General features: G+C 41.6%; 1 protein-coding gene across 9 annotated transcripts in view; it reads right to left on the reverse strand.

Moving 5' to 3' along the window:
- The window catches only part of RBMS2 (RNA binding motif single stranded interacting protein 2), a 104265-nt gene that overhangs the window by 18401 nt on the left and 65036 nt on the right, over positions 1-20828 (reverse strand). For 5 of the 9 annotated variants that reach the window (XM_060306922.2, XM_030866607.3, XM_060306921.2 and 2 more), the window contains 12 exons: positions 17189-17247; positions 16229-16320; positions 14999-15156; positions 10886-10965; positions 10643-10752; positions 10130-10176; positions 9496-9589; positions 5328-5405; positions 4878-4988; positions 4190-4270; positions 3661-3746; positions 3222-3555 (listed from right to left, as the gene is read on the reverse strand). In XM_060306922.2, coding sequence (XP_060162905.1) covers positions 3666-3746; positions 4190-4270; positions 4878-4988; positions 5328-5405; positions 9496-9589; positions 10130-10176; positions 10643-10752; positions 10886-10965; positions 14999-15156; positions 16229-16320; positions 17189-17247 — 991 coding nt within the window. In that variant the 3' untranslated portion in view covers positions 3222-3555; positions 3661-3665. Of the gene's footprint in view, positions 1-3221; positions 3556-3660; positions 3747-4189; positions 4271-4877; positions 4989-5327; positions 5406-9495; positions 9590-10129; positions 10177-10642; positions 10753-10885; positions 10966-14998; positions 15157-16228; positions 16321-17188; positions 17248-20828 lie in introns of those variants that run through there. The other 4 variants (XR_009565626.1, XM_070046501.1, XM_030866605.2 and 1 more) reach the window with 3 other exon arrangements.

The raw sequence follows: 20828 nt of genomic DNA on the forward strand, positions 1-20828 counted from the left end.
CATGTCCCCCTACTACCCCCATCTATTACTGACAAGGGCTATTTATTACCTCTTCAGAGTCACCAGGCTTCCTAGTCTAGACAACTCTTCAAATCCTTTGGTTAAAAACACACTTTAAAAATAACATCTCTCCCCATCATCATTCCCACATCTTCCCTAACCTCGACCCACACCCTCCTCCAAAAACTCTAATCAGCCTCGGGGCTGAGTATCATCTCAGAGCGAGAGAGGAGCAGTAATAACACCGCATGAGATGGGATGGGCAGGCTCTGAGGCTAGTAAAGGATTGTATCATCTGAGAAAGGGATCTAGTATGTTCTATTTGACTGAAAAGAGAAAAATACAAAGTACTAAAATATTTTAAGAATGTTATGAGCATCTGTAATGAGTGGGGGTGAGATATGAAGTACAGAGAGAGTTATGACCTGGCTCCATGAATACAGGATTCAGAAAACACTAGCATAGTGTTTAAAGAGCCCAGCCCTAGGCTGTGAGCTTGAAGGCTCCCCCTACAATTCCTCTGCCACCACTGCCACCAATGGGGCTATTTCATGGGAGAAAAAGTATCCCTCATTCCTTGTCTCCTTTTTCCAATCACTCACCCATGTTATGAACTGTTAGAAATGAACTAACAATTAGGCAAAAAGTATCATGAGTGTAACCCAAAAAGGCCCAAACAAAATTCCACGATGCCATTAACCATTACAAAAATAACTTCAGGCTCTCCGTCACTTCCCATGCCCAAACCTTCCCAAACCAGAAACACCCATTAATAAAATCCATTAAGCAGATTCACATGAGAACACACAAAAGGTAACTTCAGAATTTTAAAACAAAACAAAGCAAAATTACAGCCATTTAAACATTTAAATACAGAGAAAGTAGACAGAACCAGGAATTCTGGGAGGCAGAGGAGGGCAGCAGTGACATCAACAGTTTGTACACATGAAAGGCCCTCATTTCACTAAGCCTCCTAGCAAAGCAAGGCTCCCCTAAACTATTAATTAAATGAACAGGATTCTAGATTTTTCTCCTTTTCTTCAAGGCCACTGACAAGAAACATATGGTATATTTTCCTTGACTAAGGAGTAGAGACTCAGAAACAAGAGATACCTGCCCAGGCAAAACCTTCTATAAAGTTACTCGGTTTGGGGCTGTTTTACATCAGATAAACCCTTCCTGAGGTTGGAAGTACCCGTGAGAAAATGAATAGTGGCAATTTTATCCTTTATACTTCACATCCTACCTATTGTCCCCTACCCCTACTCCCTTAACCCCAGGATGTACAAAAGGACACTCTGTGGGGAGGGAGCATTAGGACTCTCAACTCTGGGATGGGTGGAGGGGAGGGAAAGCTAGGCCCAAGCTCTAGGTACAACAACTGATAATACAGCTTCTTCCCGCCCAGCAGCATCTCCTTCCTCTCCCTACAGCCAGCCTACTGAACACCTGTTTCTCCATTCTCCATCATTTGGCTTTCTGTCTGATTGGTGGAAAGGCACCTGACCTTGAAGTGAAGGGGAGCAGAACTCTCCTTTCAGTGCAGAAGGGAGTGACTGGGAAGAGACAGGTGCAGGATCTTATTTCCTAGAAGATGGACAAAGGCTTCCTCCTATCTGTCTCCGTGTGCACAGTCAGGTCTTGCAGAAGGTGATGGAGTTGAAGAGCAAATTATAGCCTTTTTTTGAAGGACTCCTGACCTTGTAAATAGTGAGATGGGGTTTATGGCCCTTTTCTATCCCAGCTCCCTGCTGTCCTTCCACAAGCAGGAAGATTATTTCTGATGTCCTGATTGCCTGGAAAAGGGGCCCAAACACACTAGGGCAGGTTGCTCTGGACAGTTACAAAGAGCTTTGTCCTTTCTCGCCCCTTCACGGCACACACACACGGAACAGTCCCCACCTCTATCCCTCTGGATGTGTGTGTGCACATGGCACAAGCCTTTCAAGGACAGCTCTTGCTGTACACAAATGTGCCAAAGGTCAAAACCTGGGGAAAATTCAAGAACCTCAGTTCTGTCCCTCTCAACTAGCTGCCTGAGTGTCAAAAGGCACCGTGCGTCCAGGGTGGGGATGGGAATTTACCAAGTCCTCTGGTACAGGAGGCAGGGATGACACTGTCTACATCAAGGTTTCCTAACCTTGGTACTACTGACATTTTGAGCCAGACAATTCTCTGCTGGGGGAGTTGGGGCTCTGCTGTGCCCTGCAGGGTGTTTAGCAGAATCCCTGGTCTCCAGCCACTAGCTGCCAGTAGCACACAGCCCCACCCCCAGGCGCGACAACCAAAAATGTCTCCAGAGATTGCCAAAAGGCCTCTAGGCGACAAAACCACCTCTTTGAGAATCGCTGGTCTAGAGGTAAAGCAGCTGATTGTCCGTGGTGGGGAAGGAACCTAAATGGATTCAGCAAGGTCACAAATGCAAAGGCCCTGAGCACAGCAACGATGTGAGATAGGGAAGAGAGGGGACCTGAGACCCAGGGCAGAAAAGATCCTCTAGGAAGCAGAAAAGCAGGTATTCCTGAAAAGCTGTAACAGGGGAAGACATTTTCTCAGAGGGTGTGGTGTTGGCCTCGGCAGTGAGAAGAGTTAGTCAGAAGTCAGTAGGTCCACTCCTCTGGAACTCGCCAGGGAAAACCTAGTCTTCATCCGAATTTGGATCAAGGATGGCTTCCTAAGGCTGTGGGATTGTCTCCTTAGTGAGCCTAGGTCACATCTCTGCTTCCGGAGGGCAAAGTCTAGTCTTTCCTCCTAGGATGTGGCAGGTCAGAGGGAGGAAAAGCCACTTCCACTGCCTGCTTAGTGTTATACCTTGTTCCTTGCCCAGCCCCCCAAAATTCCATATGAAATTTCATTCAAAAAAGAAATTCACAAAACTAAAAACTTAAAGAGGCAAAGTAGGCAAGTTCTGCTGTATGGAAAAGAGAAAAAGAACACTCTGGATGAGAGAAAGAAGGCATAAAATGTATGTGAAGAAGAGATGGGATGTGTGATCTAAGAGCTTTATAAAACAAAACTTTAAAAGTCTGCATGTTTTCTTACACCCCCACCAAAAGGTCCATAACTAAACTCAGTAAGCAGGGCCCACAGTAGGACTCCATCCGTGTTCTAGCACCACACCTTTTTCTTTTCTTTTAAGAAAATAATTTGTTTAAAAAGCCTTCCCAAATAAGTCCAACACATCAAAAACTGTTTTTCATAAAGATGAGAACAAGCTCCAGGCACCGTGTCTCTTTGGGGTAGGGAAAGAGTATATTGCAGTTTAAAACAAAACATAAAACTTTCTTCACAAAAGAAGTCTTTTTGGTCTCCTCGACTGTAGCACACACAAAAAGTGACAGTTCCTCCAGGCTCCACCAGGAGTGGAGGAAGAGCAGAGGGCAGGAGTGCAGAGACTTCTTTTTCCAGGCCCAGGCCTGTGAAAACCGATGACCAAGTGTTAGTCCTCAGCTGGGCCCACAGAGGGGCTGTATTCCTGGTCAGCCCTCTGGAGTCTGGAGCATCAGCATCTCCAAGAATTCATTTATATACTCAACAAAGATGGGGAGGGAAATCCTAAAGGAGGCATAAGCCAGAGAGGGTAGGGAGGGGGAATGACAAACATGAGAGTCTGATTTCAGGCTGCTCAGCCCACCCCGCCCCTCAGTATGTGATTCTTACCACTGTTACTTGTTGAACTGGAAAGAATAGACCCCATGGTCTGAGGGAGCATCCACCGTCACTTGATTTTGCTGGCTGCCGCTCTCCTGTACCACAGCCAAGGCAGGAGAGTCACCTTGTGCATCCTTTCCTCACCTCCCACTGAAGCAGCCTAGCTAAGTTGCATGTCCTCCCCAACCAACCCATTCCCACACACCTGTGTGAGTGCACATACACACACACACACACACAAACACACACGCACACTCAGAGCATCATTTCCCCAACGTTTAGAGCAGCCCATCCTCTTCCCAGGACCCACTAGTCGATACAAGCCAGCATCCTGGGATTAACTACCGTCTGCCAAATGAGAGGAAGGGCCTCATTCAAAGATACAAACTAAGTCTTTCCTTCCTACATTCTTCACATCCCTACCAGCTATTTGTGAACACAGAATCAGCATCACTGTGAGAGGAAGATTTTGATCAGCGGAAAATCTGCCTCTGTTCATTTTCCAATCTTCAATCCAAAGAGATTATAAAGCTCTTACCTCAACTGAAACACTGGAAGAAGGCACAGGGGTGTACTGGGAGATGTACGCTCCTTGCATAGCTGCAGCTGTTGGCATATACTGGAATGAGATACATCAATAGGCTTAGAGCAGTGATTCTTGGCTACATTTAAAGCACCTGGGGAGCTGTGAAAACTACCAGTGCCTATTGTTCTGTCCCCAGAGATTCTAATTTAATTGTCCTAATTGTGCTTTTTAAAAGCACTTCAGGTGACTCTAAAGTACACTGGCTTAGAGAGGCTTCTACGTACATGACTACCTTTTCCTCCTCTTTCCTGTCTTCTGCTTTTTCTCAACGCCTTCTCTGCTTTAAGCCCTCCTGAACAAATCAGAATGCATCCGACCTACAAGAAAACTAATGAGCTTCACCCGTTCTTCCTGTTACTACTTTGATAAAGACTTCTAGGAAAGTGTATGAACTAGATAAACTAATATGTAGGTAGAAACACCATTTATTTAGTTGCATGAGTAGGAATCAGTTAAAATGAATGAGCTAAACAGCAGAATGGCTGTATTCCTAGCTCACGGATTATTATCTTTTTAGTTTATCGCCTTTTCTGAGTGTGCCCTCGATGACACTGAAGTGATTCCCATCCTTATTCAAGAGTATTTAAACCTAAGAGTACTACATAGGTATTCTTTATAATAAAAAAATATCCTGCTTTACTGTGCCCGTGCTGCTGAGTGAGAGGTGGCCCAGTTGCTGGGTAAGAGGTCCCATCATGGAGGCAGGCTGGAGAGAAATAGGATGATCCATTCCTGGTGTCAGAACTGAACCCTAGAAGCAGCAACAAAGGACAGGGTTAGTTGGCAGCATCCTATGAGGCTGCCTGAAGTGGTGATTCATGGCTACCAGAACCACTGAAGACAGACATTTAAAAATCCTGGGAAATGATAGGTGAGCAACGACCCAGCTATGTAGCAGGAACAGGCACTGCCCATCAATCTGGAGGGATCCTTGTCTAAGAATAGCAAACTCACAGAATTTAAGGTCAAACACCTGGGTTACACAAGCGACTGAGCCAGAACTCACACCCTTATCTCATTTCATCAAATCCCACTGTTTTTCTTTACATCAAATTGCCTCTTTGGCTTTTGCCCACTTCTGAACACTCACTGAAGGCTGCATGAGGTATGACTGGTGGTGCATCCAAGACAGGTTAGGTACTTGTAGAGGAGATGTCTGAGTTACTCTCTAATGCAAGCGAAAATAAACAAACAACGTTAATTGCCTAGAGACTATTATTTCGCCCAATGATCTGATAATGTTCAGCAAAACCCACATAAGGTTGGAGTGTGCCCCCCCAGAAACTGTAAATATTAAGAATAAACTGTTTAAAAAATATTAACAACTCTTACACTTCAAGTAATCCAATTTTAAACTGGGCTACAAATTTGAGTAGATATTTCTCTAAGATACACAAATGGCCAACATGCACACGAAACAGGTTCAACATTAGTCACTAGGGAAATGCAAATCAAAGCCACAATGAGACACCACTTCATACCCACCAGGATGGCTATAATTAAAAAAGGACACAATAACAAATGTTATACACTGCAGGTGGGGATGTAAAATGGTACAGGGGCTTTGGAAAACAGTTTAGCAGTTCCTCAAAAAGTTAAACATAGAGTTACTATGTAACCCAGCAATTTCACTCCTAGGTATATACCCTGGAGAAATGAAAACATATGTCCACACAAAACTGTGCACAATAGTTCAGAGCAGCATTATTCATAATAGCCAAAAGGTGGAAACAACTCAAATGGCCATCAACTGATAACTGGATAACAAAATGTGGCATATCCGTAAAATGGAATGTGATTCAGTCATAAAAAAGAATGAAGTACTGATACATGCTACACATGAATAAACTTTGAAAACATGCTAAGTGAAAGAAGCCAGACGCAAAAGACATAGACTGTATGCTTCCATTTATATGCAATGTTCAGAACAGGCACATCTATAGACGTAGAAAGTATATTGGTCATTGCCACGGGCTAGGGGTAAGGGCAAATGGGGAATAAATACTAATGGGTACACAGTTTCTTTCTGAGGTGATGAAAGTGTTCTGGAATTAGATAATGGGGACAGTTGCATAATTCTATAAATATACTAAAAAATACTGACTTGTACACTTTAAGAGGATGAATTTTATCGTCTGTAAATTATATCTGAATTTTAAAATTAAAAAAAGCAACGGGAAGCTAGAAATGCATCTTGATAGACAAGTAGGTTTATTCCACAAATATAAGGATTGTTCAAGATCAGAAGCTCTACAAACATAAGTCAAAATTGAAGAAAAAAAGCCATAGTGTAATATTAGATGCTGAAAAGACATTTTAGAAAATTCAGCAGCCATTTACTTTTTAAAAAAATCACAAAGTAGGGAATTCCCTGGCGGTCCAGTGGTTATGACTCAGTGCTTTCACTGCTGCGGCCCGGGTTCAATCCCTGATCGGGGAGCTAAGATCACACAAGCCCCGAGGTGCGACCAGAAAATAAATTTTAAAAAATACCACAGGGCTTCCCTGGTGGCGCAGTGGTTGAGAGTCCGCCTGCCGATGCAGGGGACACGGGTTCGTGCCCCGGTCCGGGAATATCCCACATGCTGCGGAGCGGCTGGGCCCGTGAGCCATGGCCACTGAACCTGTGTGTCCAGAGCCTGTGCTCCGCAATGGGAGAAGCCACAACAGTGAGAGGCCCGTGTACCGTAAAAAAAAAAAAACCACAAAGTAAAATAGAGACTAGAAAGAAACTACTTACATATATTAAAGGCTATTACCAAAAACTATCTGCAAACCTTAACCCAAACAGAGAAATATTAAAACCATTGCAATTATAGTAACCTATTAGGTAGTGGGGTCAAATAAATACAATTGGATAAGAACACAGTTGGCATAAAATTGAAAAGGAGGAGAGAACTATTATTTTGCATCAATGATATAACTGTATACCTAGAAAACCTAAGAGATTTAAGTAAAAAAAAAAAACTAGTAGTAATAAGAGGATTTGGTAAGTGAGCAGTATACAAGATAGATGAACATAAATTAGTAACTTCTCAGTGTATCAATAAGCATCTAGAAATGCTTATAAAAATTACAGAACACTTAGAAGTATATTTAACAAGAAAAACATAAGACCTACATAAATAAAACTAAGATCTTATTGAAGGACATAAAACTTTGAGAACATAAAAAGAAATACCATATTTTAGGTGAAAAGACTTAGTACTTTTTAAGAAGTCAATCCTCTTTAATATATAGATCTAATGTAATTCCAATTAAAATTCTCCCTCACAGATTTTTAAAAATTAGATAAAATGATCATAAACTTATACAGAAGAATAAATGCCAAAACATAGCAAAGAAAAGTATGAAAGAGTGGAGAAGGTTTTGTCTTATCAAATATTAGAACATACTATGAAAGCCACTGTAATCAAATCAATACATTATTGAAATAGGAAGAGACACAATGATCACTGGAAGAGAATAAAGGATACAGAAAAAGATTCCAGTGTTTACTATATGACAAAGGTGGCATTTCAATTCAGTGGGAAAAGGATGGATTATTTAATAATTTGGTGCTAGGATAACTGGTGAACATTTTGAAGGAAATACAATAGAACCCCTATCTTATGTCATATACAAAAATAAATTCCTGGTTATTATACATTTAAATGTAAAACAATGAAATACATCTTGGGGACCATATGTACAATATAGGGACTGGAAAGACCTTTTAAATTAAGACAAGAAATGCAAAAGCTGTAAGTAAAAAAGCAGACATATTTAACTATACACAAATTTTAAAACTTTTGTATGGCAAAAACTAGTGATTCCCAAAGTATGGTCCCCAGATCAGCAGCAGAAGCAGGAGCAGCATCTGGGAACTTGTTAGAAATACAAATTCTTGCCTCTCACCCTAGACTTGCTGAATCAGAAATTCTTGCTGTGGTGCCCAGTAACCTAGGTTTAATAAGTGATTCTGATGCACAGCTGAAGTTTGAGGACCATAAAGTCAACGGAAAACAATTAAATTTGGAAAAAAAAACTTGTAACAAAGATAACATTCAGAAGATTGGTACTTATAATATTGACAGTTTTTTTTTTTTTTTTTTGGCTGCCCCGTGTGGCTTGTGGGATCTTAGTTCCCCGACCAGGGATCAAACCCATGCCCCATGCTTTGGGAGCACAGAATCTTAACCACTGGACCACCAGGGAAGTCCCAATAATACTGATAGTTTTTATAAGTTGATGGGAAAAGAACAAATAGTCAAACAGGAAAAAGGACCAAGTATATGAAGAGCAAATAAAAATATGACCAAAAAAATGCTTAAACTCAGCTGCAGTCAGGGAAGTGCAAATTAAAGTAACAATGTACTTTACATCTATCAGGATAGAAAAAAATTTTAAAAGAGCAATGTCACCTCTGGCTGGAGGGAAATGGGTACTCTCATATGTTGCCAGTGGAATGTGAATTGGCACAGTCTCTGTGGAAAGCAATCTGGTAACATCTATAAAACTGAAAGTCCGTGTATTATTCAACCTAACAACCTCACCCCTCAGACTCTAGCCCCCAGAAACAAAAGCACTCATATGTGAGGATATAGGCAAAAGGATGTTTACTAGAGCATTATTTGCACCAGATAAAAACTGAAATCCAAAGAATGCCTTTCACTGGGGTATAGTGGAAGAATTCTGGTATATGTGCAGCATAAAATATGTTACTATTAAAAAGGAAATAATTAGAACAGAGCTGCATAAGAACTACCTGGAGGGCTTGTTAAAACTCAGATTGGTAGGACCCGTCCCCAGAGTTCCTGTGAATCTGGGGTGGAGTCCAAGAATTTGTGTTTCTAAAAATCCCCAGGTAGTGCTGATATTGCTGGTCCAGGGACCACACTTTGAGAATCACTGGTTTAAATGAGAAGAGTAAAGTGTAAAAATATATATTTAATATGGAAAATTTTTGTAACATAAACAATGACTTCCAAAACCCTATACTTATGTGTATATGCAGATAACAAAAAATATGGAAACTAGTAGGAAATTAACATGGGTTTGCTTGTGGAGTGGTGGAGAGTAAAAGGATGCTTCTACAACAGTCTATATACATGTAGTGTGATCACATGTTATGCTTTTATGTAAAACTATTTGGGTATAGTATGTATAAAGGAAAAAACAAAAGAACAACAAGTAGTTCCCAGCCTAAAACACAATGGTAGGGAAAACCACCACACCCTTTTCTGGGCATGAACGTACCTGATATGAAGACAACATACCTGATATGAAGACACAGGAGATGGAAGATACGGGGACAGTGCAGACTGAGCAAGCATCCTGTTGGGGGTGATGTTATAAGGAGCTGGGTAAAACCTGTAGGAAGGGACCTCATCAGTAAGGAGTCACAGGAAACTACAAGGCAAGGGCCCCCACTGATAGACACAGCCATTTCCCACTAACTACTCTTTTTTTTTTAAATAAGTTTATTTAATTTTTGGCTGCGTTGGGTCTTTGTTGCTGTGTGCGGGCTCTAGTTGCTGTGAGCAGGGGCTACTCTTCGTTGCGGTGTGTGGGCTTCTCATTGTGGTCGCTTCTCTTTGTTGTGGAGCATGGGTCTGGTCGTGTGGGCTTCAGTAGTTGTGGCACGCAGACTCAGCAGTTGTGGCTCGTGGGCGGTAGAGGGCAGGCTCAGTAGTTGTGGCACATGGGCTTAGTTGCTCCGCAGCATATGGGATCTTCCCGGACCAGGGATCGAACCTGTGTCCCCTGCATTGGCAGGCGGATTCTTAACCACTGTGCCACCAGGGAAGTCCCACCACTGACTACTCTTTAAATATCAAGGTGAAACATCCGAGTGCCTGGACACAGGCCTCTGTCATTTTCAGGTGGCCTGTTTACAGAAAACACCCTTACCCATTCTGAAGAGCTGTGGTGGGGTCATAGGTCAAGGCCATACCACCCTATAAAGAAAGAACACAGCACGCACATTGTGAGCCCTTAGCGAGAAGAGGAACAAGCCCAGAATTTCAAGGCTGAGGACGTATTTGGTTCAACTGATTAAAAATGAAGTCTGAATTAATCCCACTACAACTGTTCCAGGGTTTTTCTGGTTGTGCAGGATGCAAAATTCCATTCAAGATCCACACTGAAGAGCATGTTAAGCAGCCAGCATCTCTGTTACATACTGTAGCTCTCAAGTTTACCACAGAAATCAGGCCATGGAAATTTCCATTCCACTTTTCTTTTTCTTTTTTTTTTTTTTTTGGCCGCTTTGCTTGGCATGCAGGATCTTAGTTCCCCAACCAGGGATAGAACCTGTGCCCCCTGCAGTGGAAACACGGAGTCCCAACCGCCGGACCGCCAGGGAAGCCCCATCCATTACATTTTAATGTCCTTAGTATTCCTGTCTCCTAGAGGGCCTCTTACCATGTCTCCATTCCTTGGCCAGGCCCGTCCATTTTGCATAAATTTTCCTTGGTTCTGTCGTTTCTTTGGACCCCCATCAGCAAATTTGCAAAGCAAGGGATCAGATGGGGCTGCCAAGAGAGAAAGCAGACAGGCAGCTGAGTCCCACCTCACTTAGTCCACTCACTCATGCAAAAATCCTCCAGAATCTTCACAGGAAGTCATAACCTGTGGCCCTCTCAGCCTGATTCCCAGATGCCTCACCTGGTACTCCAGGGGGTGTCTTAATATATTTTCCATTAAAGTGGGTGATGATGGCTTCACACTTCTCTGTGGACTCCATCCTAAGGAGCACAAGAGGAGTTAGGGTCTACCTTCTCCAGGATCTGTACTCTCCTTATACTCGAAGAGAAAACTCTAAGTTCCCAGCCCCACAAATGCTCCAAAAGTTGTCGCTACAGAAATACAGAGTTTCCTCCACACAAAGTCAAGGTATCTTAAAGAGGCAACCCCAGCTTCTAATGAAGGTTTTCTCAACTGGCTCCTATAGGGGTCCTGAAAGGAATAATGGAGGTCTTCAAACCATGAATATTCCAAAGAAGACACTGATAGATGGACCTAGTGTTGTGTCTGGGTCCCTAAATAAGAATACAATGCTGTTACCATTATTTTTTATTACAAAATTCCTAATGGAAATTGTTCCCTCACTTTTTTTTTTTTTTTTGCCACGCTGTGCAGCTTGTGGAATATTACTTCTCCAACCAGGGACTGAACCCAGACCACAGCAGTGAAAGTGCCGAGTCCTAACCACTGGACCACCAGGGGTTCCCCTCTTCCCTCACTTTGATAAAACTGTACAAGCTAAGAATTTGCCAATATTTATTTTTTGCTTCTGGTTATAATTATCAAGGTCTAAATAGCTACTGATAACATCATTAAGATTTCATGAGTCGGGGCAGGGAGGGATAAATTAGGAGTTTGGGGTAAGCAGATACAAACTAATATATATAATACAGATAAACAACAATGTCCTACTGTATAGCACAGGGAACTATATTAAATATCCTGTGACAAATCATAATGGAAAAGAACGTGAAAAAGAATATATATGTATATGTATACATATATTATCTATATATACATATAAACACATATGTATACATATATATGAAAAAGGATACATATATAAATCACTTTGCTGTATACCAGAAACTAACACAATATTGTAATTCAACTATACTTCAACTTTTTTTGAAAAATGGGAGAAAAAAAAGATTTCACGAGTCTGTGGGAGGAAAGAGTATTAAGACAGGGTTTATGGTCCAGAGTGATAGAAAAAACAATGTTAGGAACTACTGAGTTAAAGTGTCTTGTTGGGGAAAGAGGACTGAGTAAAAATCAGAAAATCTAGATTCCAGCACCCGTTCACCGCTCAAAGTCTCTGTGAGTTAGAAAATGCACAAAAACCCTTCTGACTCATTCCTCATTTCTGCTTCAAATCTCCATCTACCTTATTACACAGGGCTGTATAGATCAAATGAGATAATGCATATAAATGTGTTTTAAAATGATAAAGATCTATATAATACAGGGTACAGTATCCTCCCCTCTTTCCATATTTAAAGTAAGTCTCAGTATATTTTCTATGCCAATAACCACTAAAGATATGAACCATTCCTATGAAGGCAGTTACTAAAAAAGGCCTCAAATGGAAACTTTTAGAGAAAATAACCTTAGGTGTCCTAGAGCAAAAAGTGTTGAGTTGGGTTACTCCTACTCCTTAGTCTTTCAAAAGGGTGAGCAGGCATGGAGGGTTTTAAGAGAATCACTTTCAGGACCTCAGCTTCCTCATAAACTCTTTCCTAAAACTGATGTGCCTGAGGGAGAGCCTGTGATCACTAATGATCAAGGCTGAAGTCCCCTCTTACAACCACTCTTCTCAATATACTTCGAACTCATCCCAAAGCTCAACACAAGGCATGGAGGACTAAGTTACAAATCTTTTTGTTAAGTCAGATGTTTCCAATTCTTCCTTCCCACAAGCTAGAGGACTCAACAAGTTGTCAACTGACACATAAAAAAGTCATTTTGGATGATAGATCACCCTGGTCTTGGCATATAATTCAGAAGGAATTCAAAGAATTCCTATTTTAGCAAAACTCTTTCCATTCCCATTTGCTTATTTATGTGAACAAGGTTCCTCACCATGAAAACAAAACACAGGAACAGAGCTGGTACTAAACTCTGTCTTGTTACAGCAATAAACAATATTCACTGATGGCTACATGATCTAATTATATAAATCTAAAAGGAGCATTTCCAATAAAATTTACTTTATATGAAACAATTTTGTATCAACATTTTAATATATTTATGTTGTTTGGGGCAACTGTGAACTAATTATAAAGATAATTTTCTTATGGATTAATGCATATAGACTCAGGGCCACAGGAAAAAAATTTATATACATACTTTCATTGCAGAGAAGTATAACAATGATTCATACAAAGACTTTCAACTATAAAAAAGTATTTTACACTAGAATACAATTCTGTAGGGAAATACAATGGAAATACAAGATCAAGAAGAAAAACAGAACACTATAAGAATGGTGTAAGAGTTATGACTTTAAAAAAAATGCCCTAGGAATTTTTAAAATGATTTTGTGTATTAAATTGCTACGACATTTAGATCTCATTTAGATACATTTTTAAATGATATGACAGTTTTATTTAAAATGTCAATATTTATAAATTGCTGGAAATTATACTTTGCAAGAATCTAAATGTATGAAGAAAATCTGTAGGTATTAATGTAGAAACATGCAAGAGATTTCATAGTTTTTTAAGTTTTCAAAGCCATATTTCCCACACTGGGCTTTGAGGCACCCTGGGCCATTGTGATGAGCTCACAGAGGCACAACAAGGGATATTTTAACTTTCTGAAGAAAATACAGCAATACCTATTGGATATCTACTGTAAAGAAGACTAACTCTAAACAGTTCATCATTTCAACATTAGATCACCCTACAATCCTTTAGATAACATATTTTTGCAAAGCTGGTTTTTCAGTGGTTGCTATGACAAAAGCAAGTACCATAAGAAAACTAATGTGTAACAGGAAATGAGGGTGTAAGTGTCCAATCTGATTCCAAGGTTTGAGAAGTTGTGTAGTGTCCAACAGGCACACATTCACTAGAAAGTATAGTTATTTAAGAATGAAATAAAAATATTTTCTCTTTCAATGTATTTTTCAAATAACTACAAAGTTGTTAAGATATTTATTAAACACTTTTTGAATTGTCTAGACCATTTAATTACTTAATAAAGCGAATTGTTAAGTATTTCTTTTGTCTAGGGCTAAAAAATTATCGAGACAACTAAGGTGCCATGAACTGGAGCTTTTGCTTTAAGAGTATGGAGCAAAAAAGTTTGATGACCACAAACTTTAGAAACTCCCCTTTAGTTATACTTGGGATTGCCAGCAGGTGGTGCCACCAAGATTGAGTTGGCTATAGGGAAAAGGTCCTATTCCTTGTTCTCAAGGTCTAAAACACTCTAGAGTAAAGGAATGTTCTTGGACCAGAGAAGATATTATAAAAGAAAAAGGGACTTTTAGATCACTTACTCCAATACTTTTCAAACTTTTTAGAAAGGCAACAGAATCTCCTTTCAAGCAAAATCTTAAATAAAAGTAGAACCATTTCCTAAGTCGGCGAGAAGAGGCTGAAGCCCTACAATAGTGACCCTAAGCTCAGAAGAAGGTGCCCTGAAAAACTCTGCCGCTCTAGGGAACACCTGAAGAAAATCACTCATCTAAATCTCTACTTCACAGAGTAAACCAAGGCTCATAAAGATCTGATATCGCATGGGCAGTTAGTCGCAGAGCTGGTTCTAGAATCTACGACTCTCAACAGATCTGAAAAGGTACCAAATCTTCCATTTCATCCTGCTGATCCTGAAGCCAGAAGGATAAGAGCTCTGCTCCTGTGAGACCTTTGGGCAAATCACTTCATATTGGGAATTTTGGTTTCCTTTTCTATAAAATGGAGAATTAATATTTATTTCGCAGATTAAATAATAGGATGAGAAATACTCAGTAAACTATAAGAAGATATGGAATTATTTTATTCTGGTTAGGTCTGAATCAAAGAAACAAAGGCTAGAATAGCAGAAAGTAATGGGGAAAGGACAAAGATTTGGGAGAAAATAGGTTTGTGAGTATTGTGACCTAAAATTAAATGAACTTTTGATTTACTGTCAAGTACTTTCGACTAATCGTTTGGTCCTGGGGGGAGCAGGGCACAGACTTTCTGGTGACCTTCTAAGTGACATTCCTTATTAACCTCATCATTTCCCATTCTTGGCATCCCTCACCTTGCAAAGCCAACCCCTCTGCTGGTCCCACTGGTGTCTCGAAGGATTCTAGTGGAAATAACCTGGCCAAAGGGCTTCAGCATTCCCTCCAGTTCTTGCTCATCCATTGACAGCGGGAGGTTTGAGATGTATAAATTTGTGGGGTCCTGCTCCTGTTGCTATGGAAATAGAAGTGAAAAAATGAATTTCATATCTCTTAACCCTCTCCCACCCTCAGTGGGCAGCCACAAAATGACATCTCAGAAAAGAGAGAGCAGGGAGGCATGCACATAAACAAAGAGGATCTTAATGATTTGTAACACCTGGTCCCACTATCATGGGTCATGGGTTATAAACTGAGTCCGGGCCAAAAAAACCCACAGATTTAATATTTCTAGTACTGTACAAGCCCACAATACAAGCCATCAATGAAGTTTTTGGCTGTCTCTTTAAGAACTAGGCAGAGCAGCGCTCTTCTCTTCTATCCAACAGACCAACAGCCTGTCCCAGAGCCTGGATTCTCTTGGACTGCCTTTGCTTCCCGGGCTGCATTGTTCTGGGTAATCCCCCCACTCCGCTCTTCCAGCCACAGCAGACTCCTCTTAGTAGGAATGCCTGTACACTCCCTGATGGAGGGAAAGCAGGAGGAGAAGAGAAGGGAAAAGGGAAGCCAATGTGCTGAGGGTTGCACTAAGAGCCAGATGTATAGCTCACTGGGTCACCACGGAGCCCTGAAAGTTCTAGTCTCACAGGAAGTCTAAAGTCACTCTAATGTCAGAGGACTTTTCTCAAGAAGAGGTGGGAGAGGGCCTCCCTCGTGGCGCAGTGGTTAAGAATCCGCCTGCCAATGCAGGGGACACGGGTTCGAGCCTTGGTCGGGGAAGATCCCACATGCCGCAGAGCAATGAAGCCCGTGCGCCACAACTACTGAACCTGTGCTCTAGGGCCCGGAAGCCACAGCTACTGAAGCCCGCGCGCCTAGAGCCCATGCTCCTCAACAAGAGAAGCCACTGAAATGAGTAGCTCATGCACCGCAACAAACAGTAGCCCCCGCTCAACACAACTAAAGAAAGCCCGCGCAGCAACGAAGAGCCAATGCAGCCATAACTAAATAACTAAATAACTAACTAAATAAATTAAAAAACACTGCAGATAGCCCTTGCCCATCAACCGCATGGCTCTTAAACCTCTGGAAGCCTTTGGTGCTAACTACAACCCCTCAGAGGAACAGACACGGGGTAGTACCCTTACCTTTGCCATCTGTGCTTGCACACCACTGGCTTTCAGTGCTGTTACAGCTTTCTGCGCTGCTGAAGGACTGTCAAAGTCCACAAAGCCATAGCCTGGAACAGGGAAACAGCATCACTGGGAGGTGGGGGGTGTGAGGGAGGTAGGAGGCCCAGGCTTTTCAGGAAACAGAGGAGGAGTTACGATCCACGCAATAGAAGTGGTAGGGAGGAAGAGAAATGAAGAGGTTTCAGGTGGTTATCCACGTGCTCCTCAAACCCTGTGAGATTTGGGCTACTTTATAGCTAAGAATGCCAAGGGCAATGAGGTCTTTATGGTATCCTTGCCTTCCTCCCTCTCCCCTAAGAAATCCTAGGTTTCAAGAATTAGGCTCCTCTAATAATTCACAGCCCCCTCTATTTCCAAAAGAACCCCCTTCTCTTTTCTAGGCACACCCGCAGAAATGCTAGGCATGTAGGAAATACAGCCTCTCCACAGCAGATCATCAGCCACCTGCTGGAAGAAGCCCCTCCTCACCCCAATGTACAGCCCTTTCCCCTCTTTCCACTCTTCCATCCCCACCTAGAATTGCTCAAAACCCCAACAAACCCAACCCGCCTCCACAAACAAAAAGCATTTACAGTGCTTTGCTAAGTAGAAATAAACTCACCTATGAATGAATATCTACCATCCAATCCAGGGAAACATGACAGCCAAAGTAGGCCCAGGGGACTCAAAGGCACTCTGTGCAGGCTTCTAGCCTTGAGTCCCCAAAACAGCATTTTCAGCTCTAGCTATCTGGTCACAAATAATCTAAATACCTACTAGTCTTTTAAGCCTGAAAACCCTGAAGACTCCTCCCTGGCACTGGAAACCAGGGACTTGCAGCAATAAAGGGCAAAGGCAAGGGATGGCCTCACTTACAGCTGTTCTCCACCACCAAGAGCAGCTGTTCTCCACCACCAAGAACAGCTGTTCTCTTACCTTTGCATTTGTTTGTGGTCTTGTCCAGTATGGCCTTAGTGGAGACAATCTTGCCATATCTAAGGGAGAAGAAAATGCAAAGTGATAATCTGGGGACAGGGATTTAGACTAGGACAGAGATTGAAACATCTAGATGAATCCATGCCCTGTCTTCACTCCCACTAGGAAAACTGTCCCTACTCAAACCTTAGAACAAAGAAGAAATGAATTTAAAACGTCACACTTATCATATAAACCTATTCCCCAAAGGTACCTACAAGAAATAAGGTAACTGCAGTCCCTACACTATCAACACATTTCTCTCTTCTTCCCCAAATAAGACTCAGATACTAGTTAGAAAAAGACTACTGTCTTTTTTTGGGAAAGAAGCTTGGTGGTGTCCACATAGCAGTGTGTAAGGCCAGAGCTCTGGCTAGAATTCCTTGAGGACTAAAAATAATCCTTGATGTTATTTATCTTCCTTTGAAGAAACACCATTCCTCCCATGAAAAACTGTTTCTCTTCTCTGACACCCCACTCTTCACCCTTCTACTGGCCCCCTGAGTGAAGGTCAACTTGAGCCAAACTGCTTTTGTTCAAATCCTGGTTCTGCCACTTTATAGCTATGTGTGATCTTGGACAAGTCATTTAACCTTTCTGTGCCTCAGTCTCACCATCTGTAAAATGGAGATAGGATTGTTGGAAATGTGAAATGAGTGCATGAATATAAAGTACTAATGTCTACCAAATGTAAACACCTGAACACTCTTAACTGCTATTATTATTATATGTTATATTATATTATTATTATATTCATGGGACCTCAACATTTAACCAAATGGCTCTTTCCTGCTTTAATCTCTAAGACTTCTATTTCTTTTCTTTTTTTTTTGGCTGCACCTCACAGCTTATGAGATTTTAGTTCCCCAACCAGGGATCAAACCCAGGGCCCCAGCAGTGAAAGCGCCGAGTCCTGACCACTGGACTGCCAAGGAATTCCCTGATTTCTATTTCTTATTGTCAAGATTTCAGTGTATTAGGGAGGAGAGTGGGCATAAAAGCAAATGCAACAGCTGTGTTAAGAAAATTATCCAAAACTTGACGATAAGGCAAAATGAGGATTGCACATTCTTTCAATGTCATTCTGGAACACTGTCTACAAGGCCCATTCAAAGTATATTCTGTTATCTAGGGGGATGTTTCTTTGTTTCAGTGACTATTTATTACTGATGAGGGCCCAGATTTTGTGAAGATACATATTAATTTGTAGATTTTTATCTAGTAGAAATACAAATAATTTCTGTCCATTAGAAAAGATGATCCCAAAGGTTACTGTTTTATAGTCCTATAGGGTATGAACCAGTTTTCTCTGTAACCTAGTAATCTTATTCCAACATTCTTTCCTCAGTCCCTCAAATACTCTTTGAACCCATTTTACCATCCTGCTAGTTCGCTCACTAATGAGTAAAATAAATATCTGGCATGCGTTCATCTGTATCTGCAGCAGAGTTATGTTTCTCAACCTTCTGAAAATTATACTTTGGCAGCAGATTCATGTGGAGTTCCCCAAACTTGAGCAGTGGAGTATCTATCACAGGTCAGGGATTATATTAGAAGTGTTCTACTATAAAGAAGTCTCTACATTCCACCCAGGAGGGTGAAAATATTAGAGAGACAGAAGAGAAATCACTAACAAAGTCAGAAGTATAAAATTTAACTGAAAACAGTTGGCAGGGACTGAATTTGAGACGAATACCTGAAACAAGCATTTTTTTCTACTTTTCCTCTCACCCCATCCCTAAAGAACAGATGATGATTGATGTATTTGTTTTGCTCCTTGGCAGCCTCTCACTGACTGTTGTAGAGGAGCTCTGTGACCCACTGGATTAGACAGAATAAGCCAGGCGATGCCCTGGAGGCCAGAATGGATGTGGCGAACCTAACCCTTCAGGGCTACATACTTGGATTCTTTCCCAAATTTAGGAAAGGAAGGGATGCAAGAGACTGTAAGCCAGAGGACACACACGCTGCTATCCCTATCGAGGCCCCAGGGTGGAGCTTGCTGTGGTCTGAGCAGCCTGAGACTTTGCGTCAGAATTTCCACTTCAGCTGGCAACAGCTGGATCATGCAGCTTCCTCCTCCGAAGGAGCCCCTCCAAGAGAACCAGGAGTTCCAGTTCCAGACTCCACGCCTCTCCTTCCTGCCCACCAGGGCTTAGGATCCAGCAACATTTACTTCCCGTACAACCTAGAGAGATAACTGGGACAAAGGCAGGAAGTCCTATGCATGGGAAACACCCTTCACAGAAAGGTGTCCCTCCCAGCTCACACACCCATGAGGATTCCACCCACCAGTTCTTCACAGCTTCCCTTTCATCATAACTCATCTAGCACCTATTCTTTCCCTTCCTCATTCCTACTTCTCTATGGTCCCCTACTGGGCTCCTTACTTCCATCTTATTGTATATGCTGACCCTGACTATTCTCATCCCTTCAGACATAGCAGAAGGTAAGGCAACTATTGGGAAGGGCAAAATGAAAGTCTAAAAGTATAGTGAAGTAGAATTGAGTTTTTTCTCTGTCTTGTGGAGTGAGAGGATTGATTTTTGCAGCACATTATATTTAGTACAAGAAATACACGGTGGGGCTTCCCTGGTGGCGCAGTGGTTGAGAGTCCGCCTGCCGATGCAGGGGACCCGGGTTCGTGCCCCGGTCCGGGAAGGTCCCACGTGCCGCGGAGCGGCTGGCCCCGTGAGCCATGGCCGCTGAGCCTGCGCGTCTGGAGCCTGTGCTCCGCAACGGGAGAGGCCACAACAGTGAGAGGCCCGCGTACCGCAAAAAAAAATAAAAAAAGAAATACAGGGTGCAGAAATCAAGGAACTAGACTGATATGATACTCTTTTCCCTCATAAACCAACATTTTTGCCAATTCCCATTCCCTCAAAAAAATTACTAGTCCTAGACTAAGTTCCCTGAGTTCCATTTAAATAGCCTTCTAAAGCAAGGTAAGCCGAGGTAACAGATTCAGATTTTATACACACATCTAGCCTTTAGAGACTGATTTTGTGCAGCCTGGTGCTAGCAAACTTCCAAAAGCCACTACCTCAGTAGAGTAAGGGATTTATAGAGTACCTCTGATGCCGCATACAACTACATTTTGAGGGGAGAATGTTCTCCCTCTTCAGGATTTGGAACAGCTGCCACATACTCATACTGTTATGGGAGTTTGAGTTACTTTGACCACTTTAGAAAATTGTTTACTAGTATCTACAAAAGCTGAACAAATGTATATCCTATGATTTAGTAATTTTACTCCTAGGTATATACCCAACATAAATGTATATACTTATACACATGCACCAAAATACATGTACAAGTTCATAGCAGCACTATCTGTATCCATAATAGTCACATACTGGGAACAACTCAAATGTCCAGCAACAGCAGAACAAGTAAATAAGTTGTGGTATATTCCTATGATGGAATTCTATAAAGCAATAAGAATGAACAAATTTTTGCTATATGCAACAATGTGGATGAATCTCACAAACAACACTGAACAAAAGAAACCAGACATAAAACGGTACGTGCTATATCATTATATTTATATGAGGTTCAAACAAGCCACATCAATCGTTTAGAAGCCAAACAGTAGATACCT

The sequence above is a fragment of the Globicephala melas genome, chromosome 10 (genome assembly GCF_963455315.2).
Source record: "Globicephala melas chromosome 10, mGloMel1.2, whole genome shotgun sequence".
Classification (NCBI taxonomy): Eukaryota; Metazoa; Chordata; class Mammalia; order Artiodactyla; family Delphinidae; genus Globicephala; species Globicephala melas.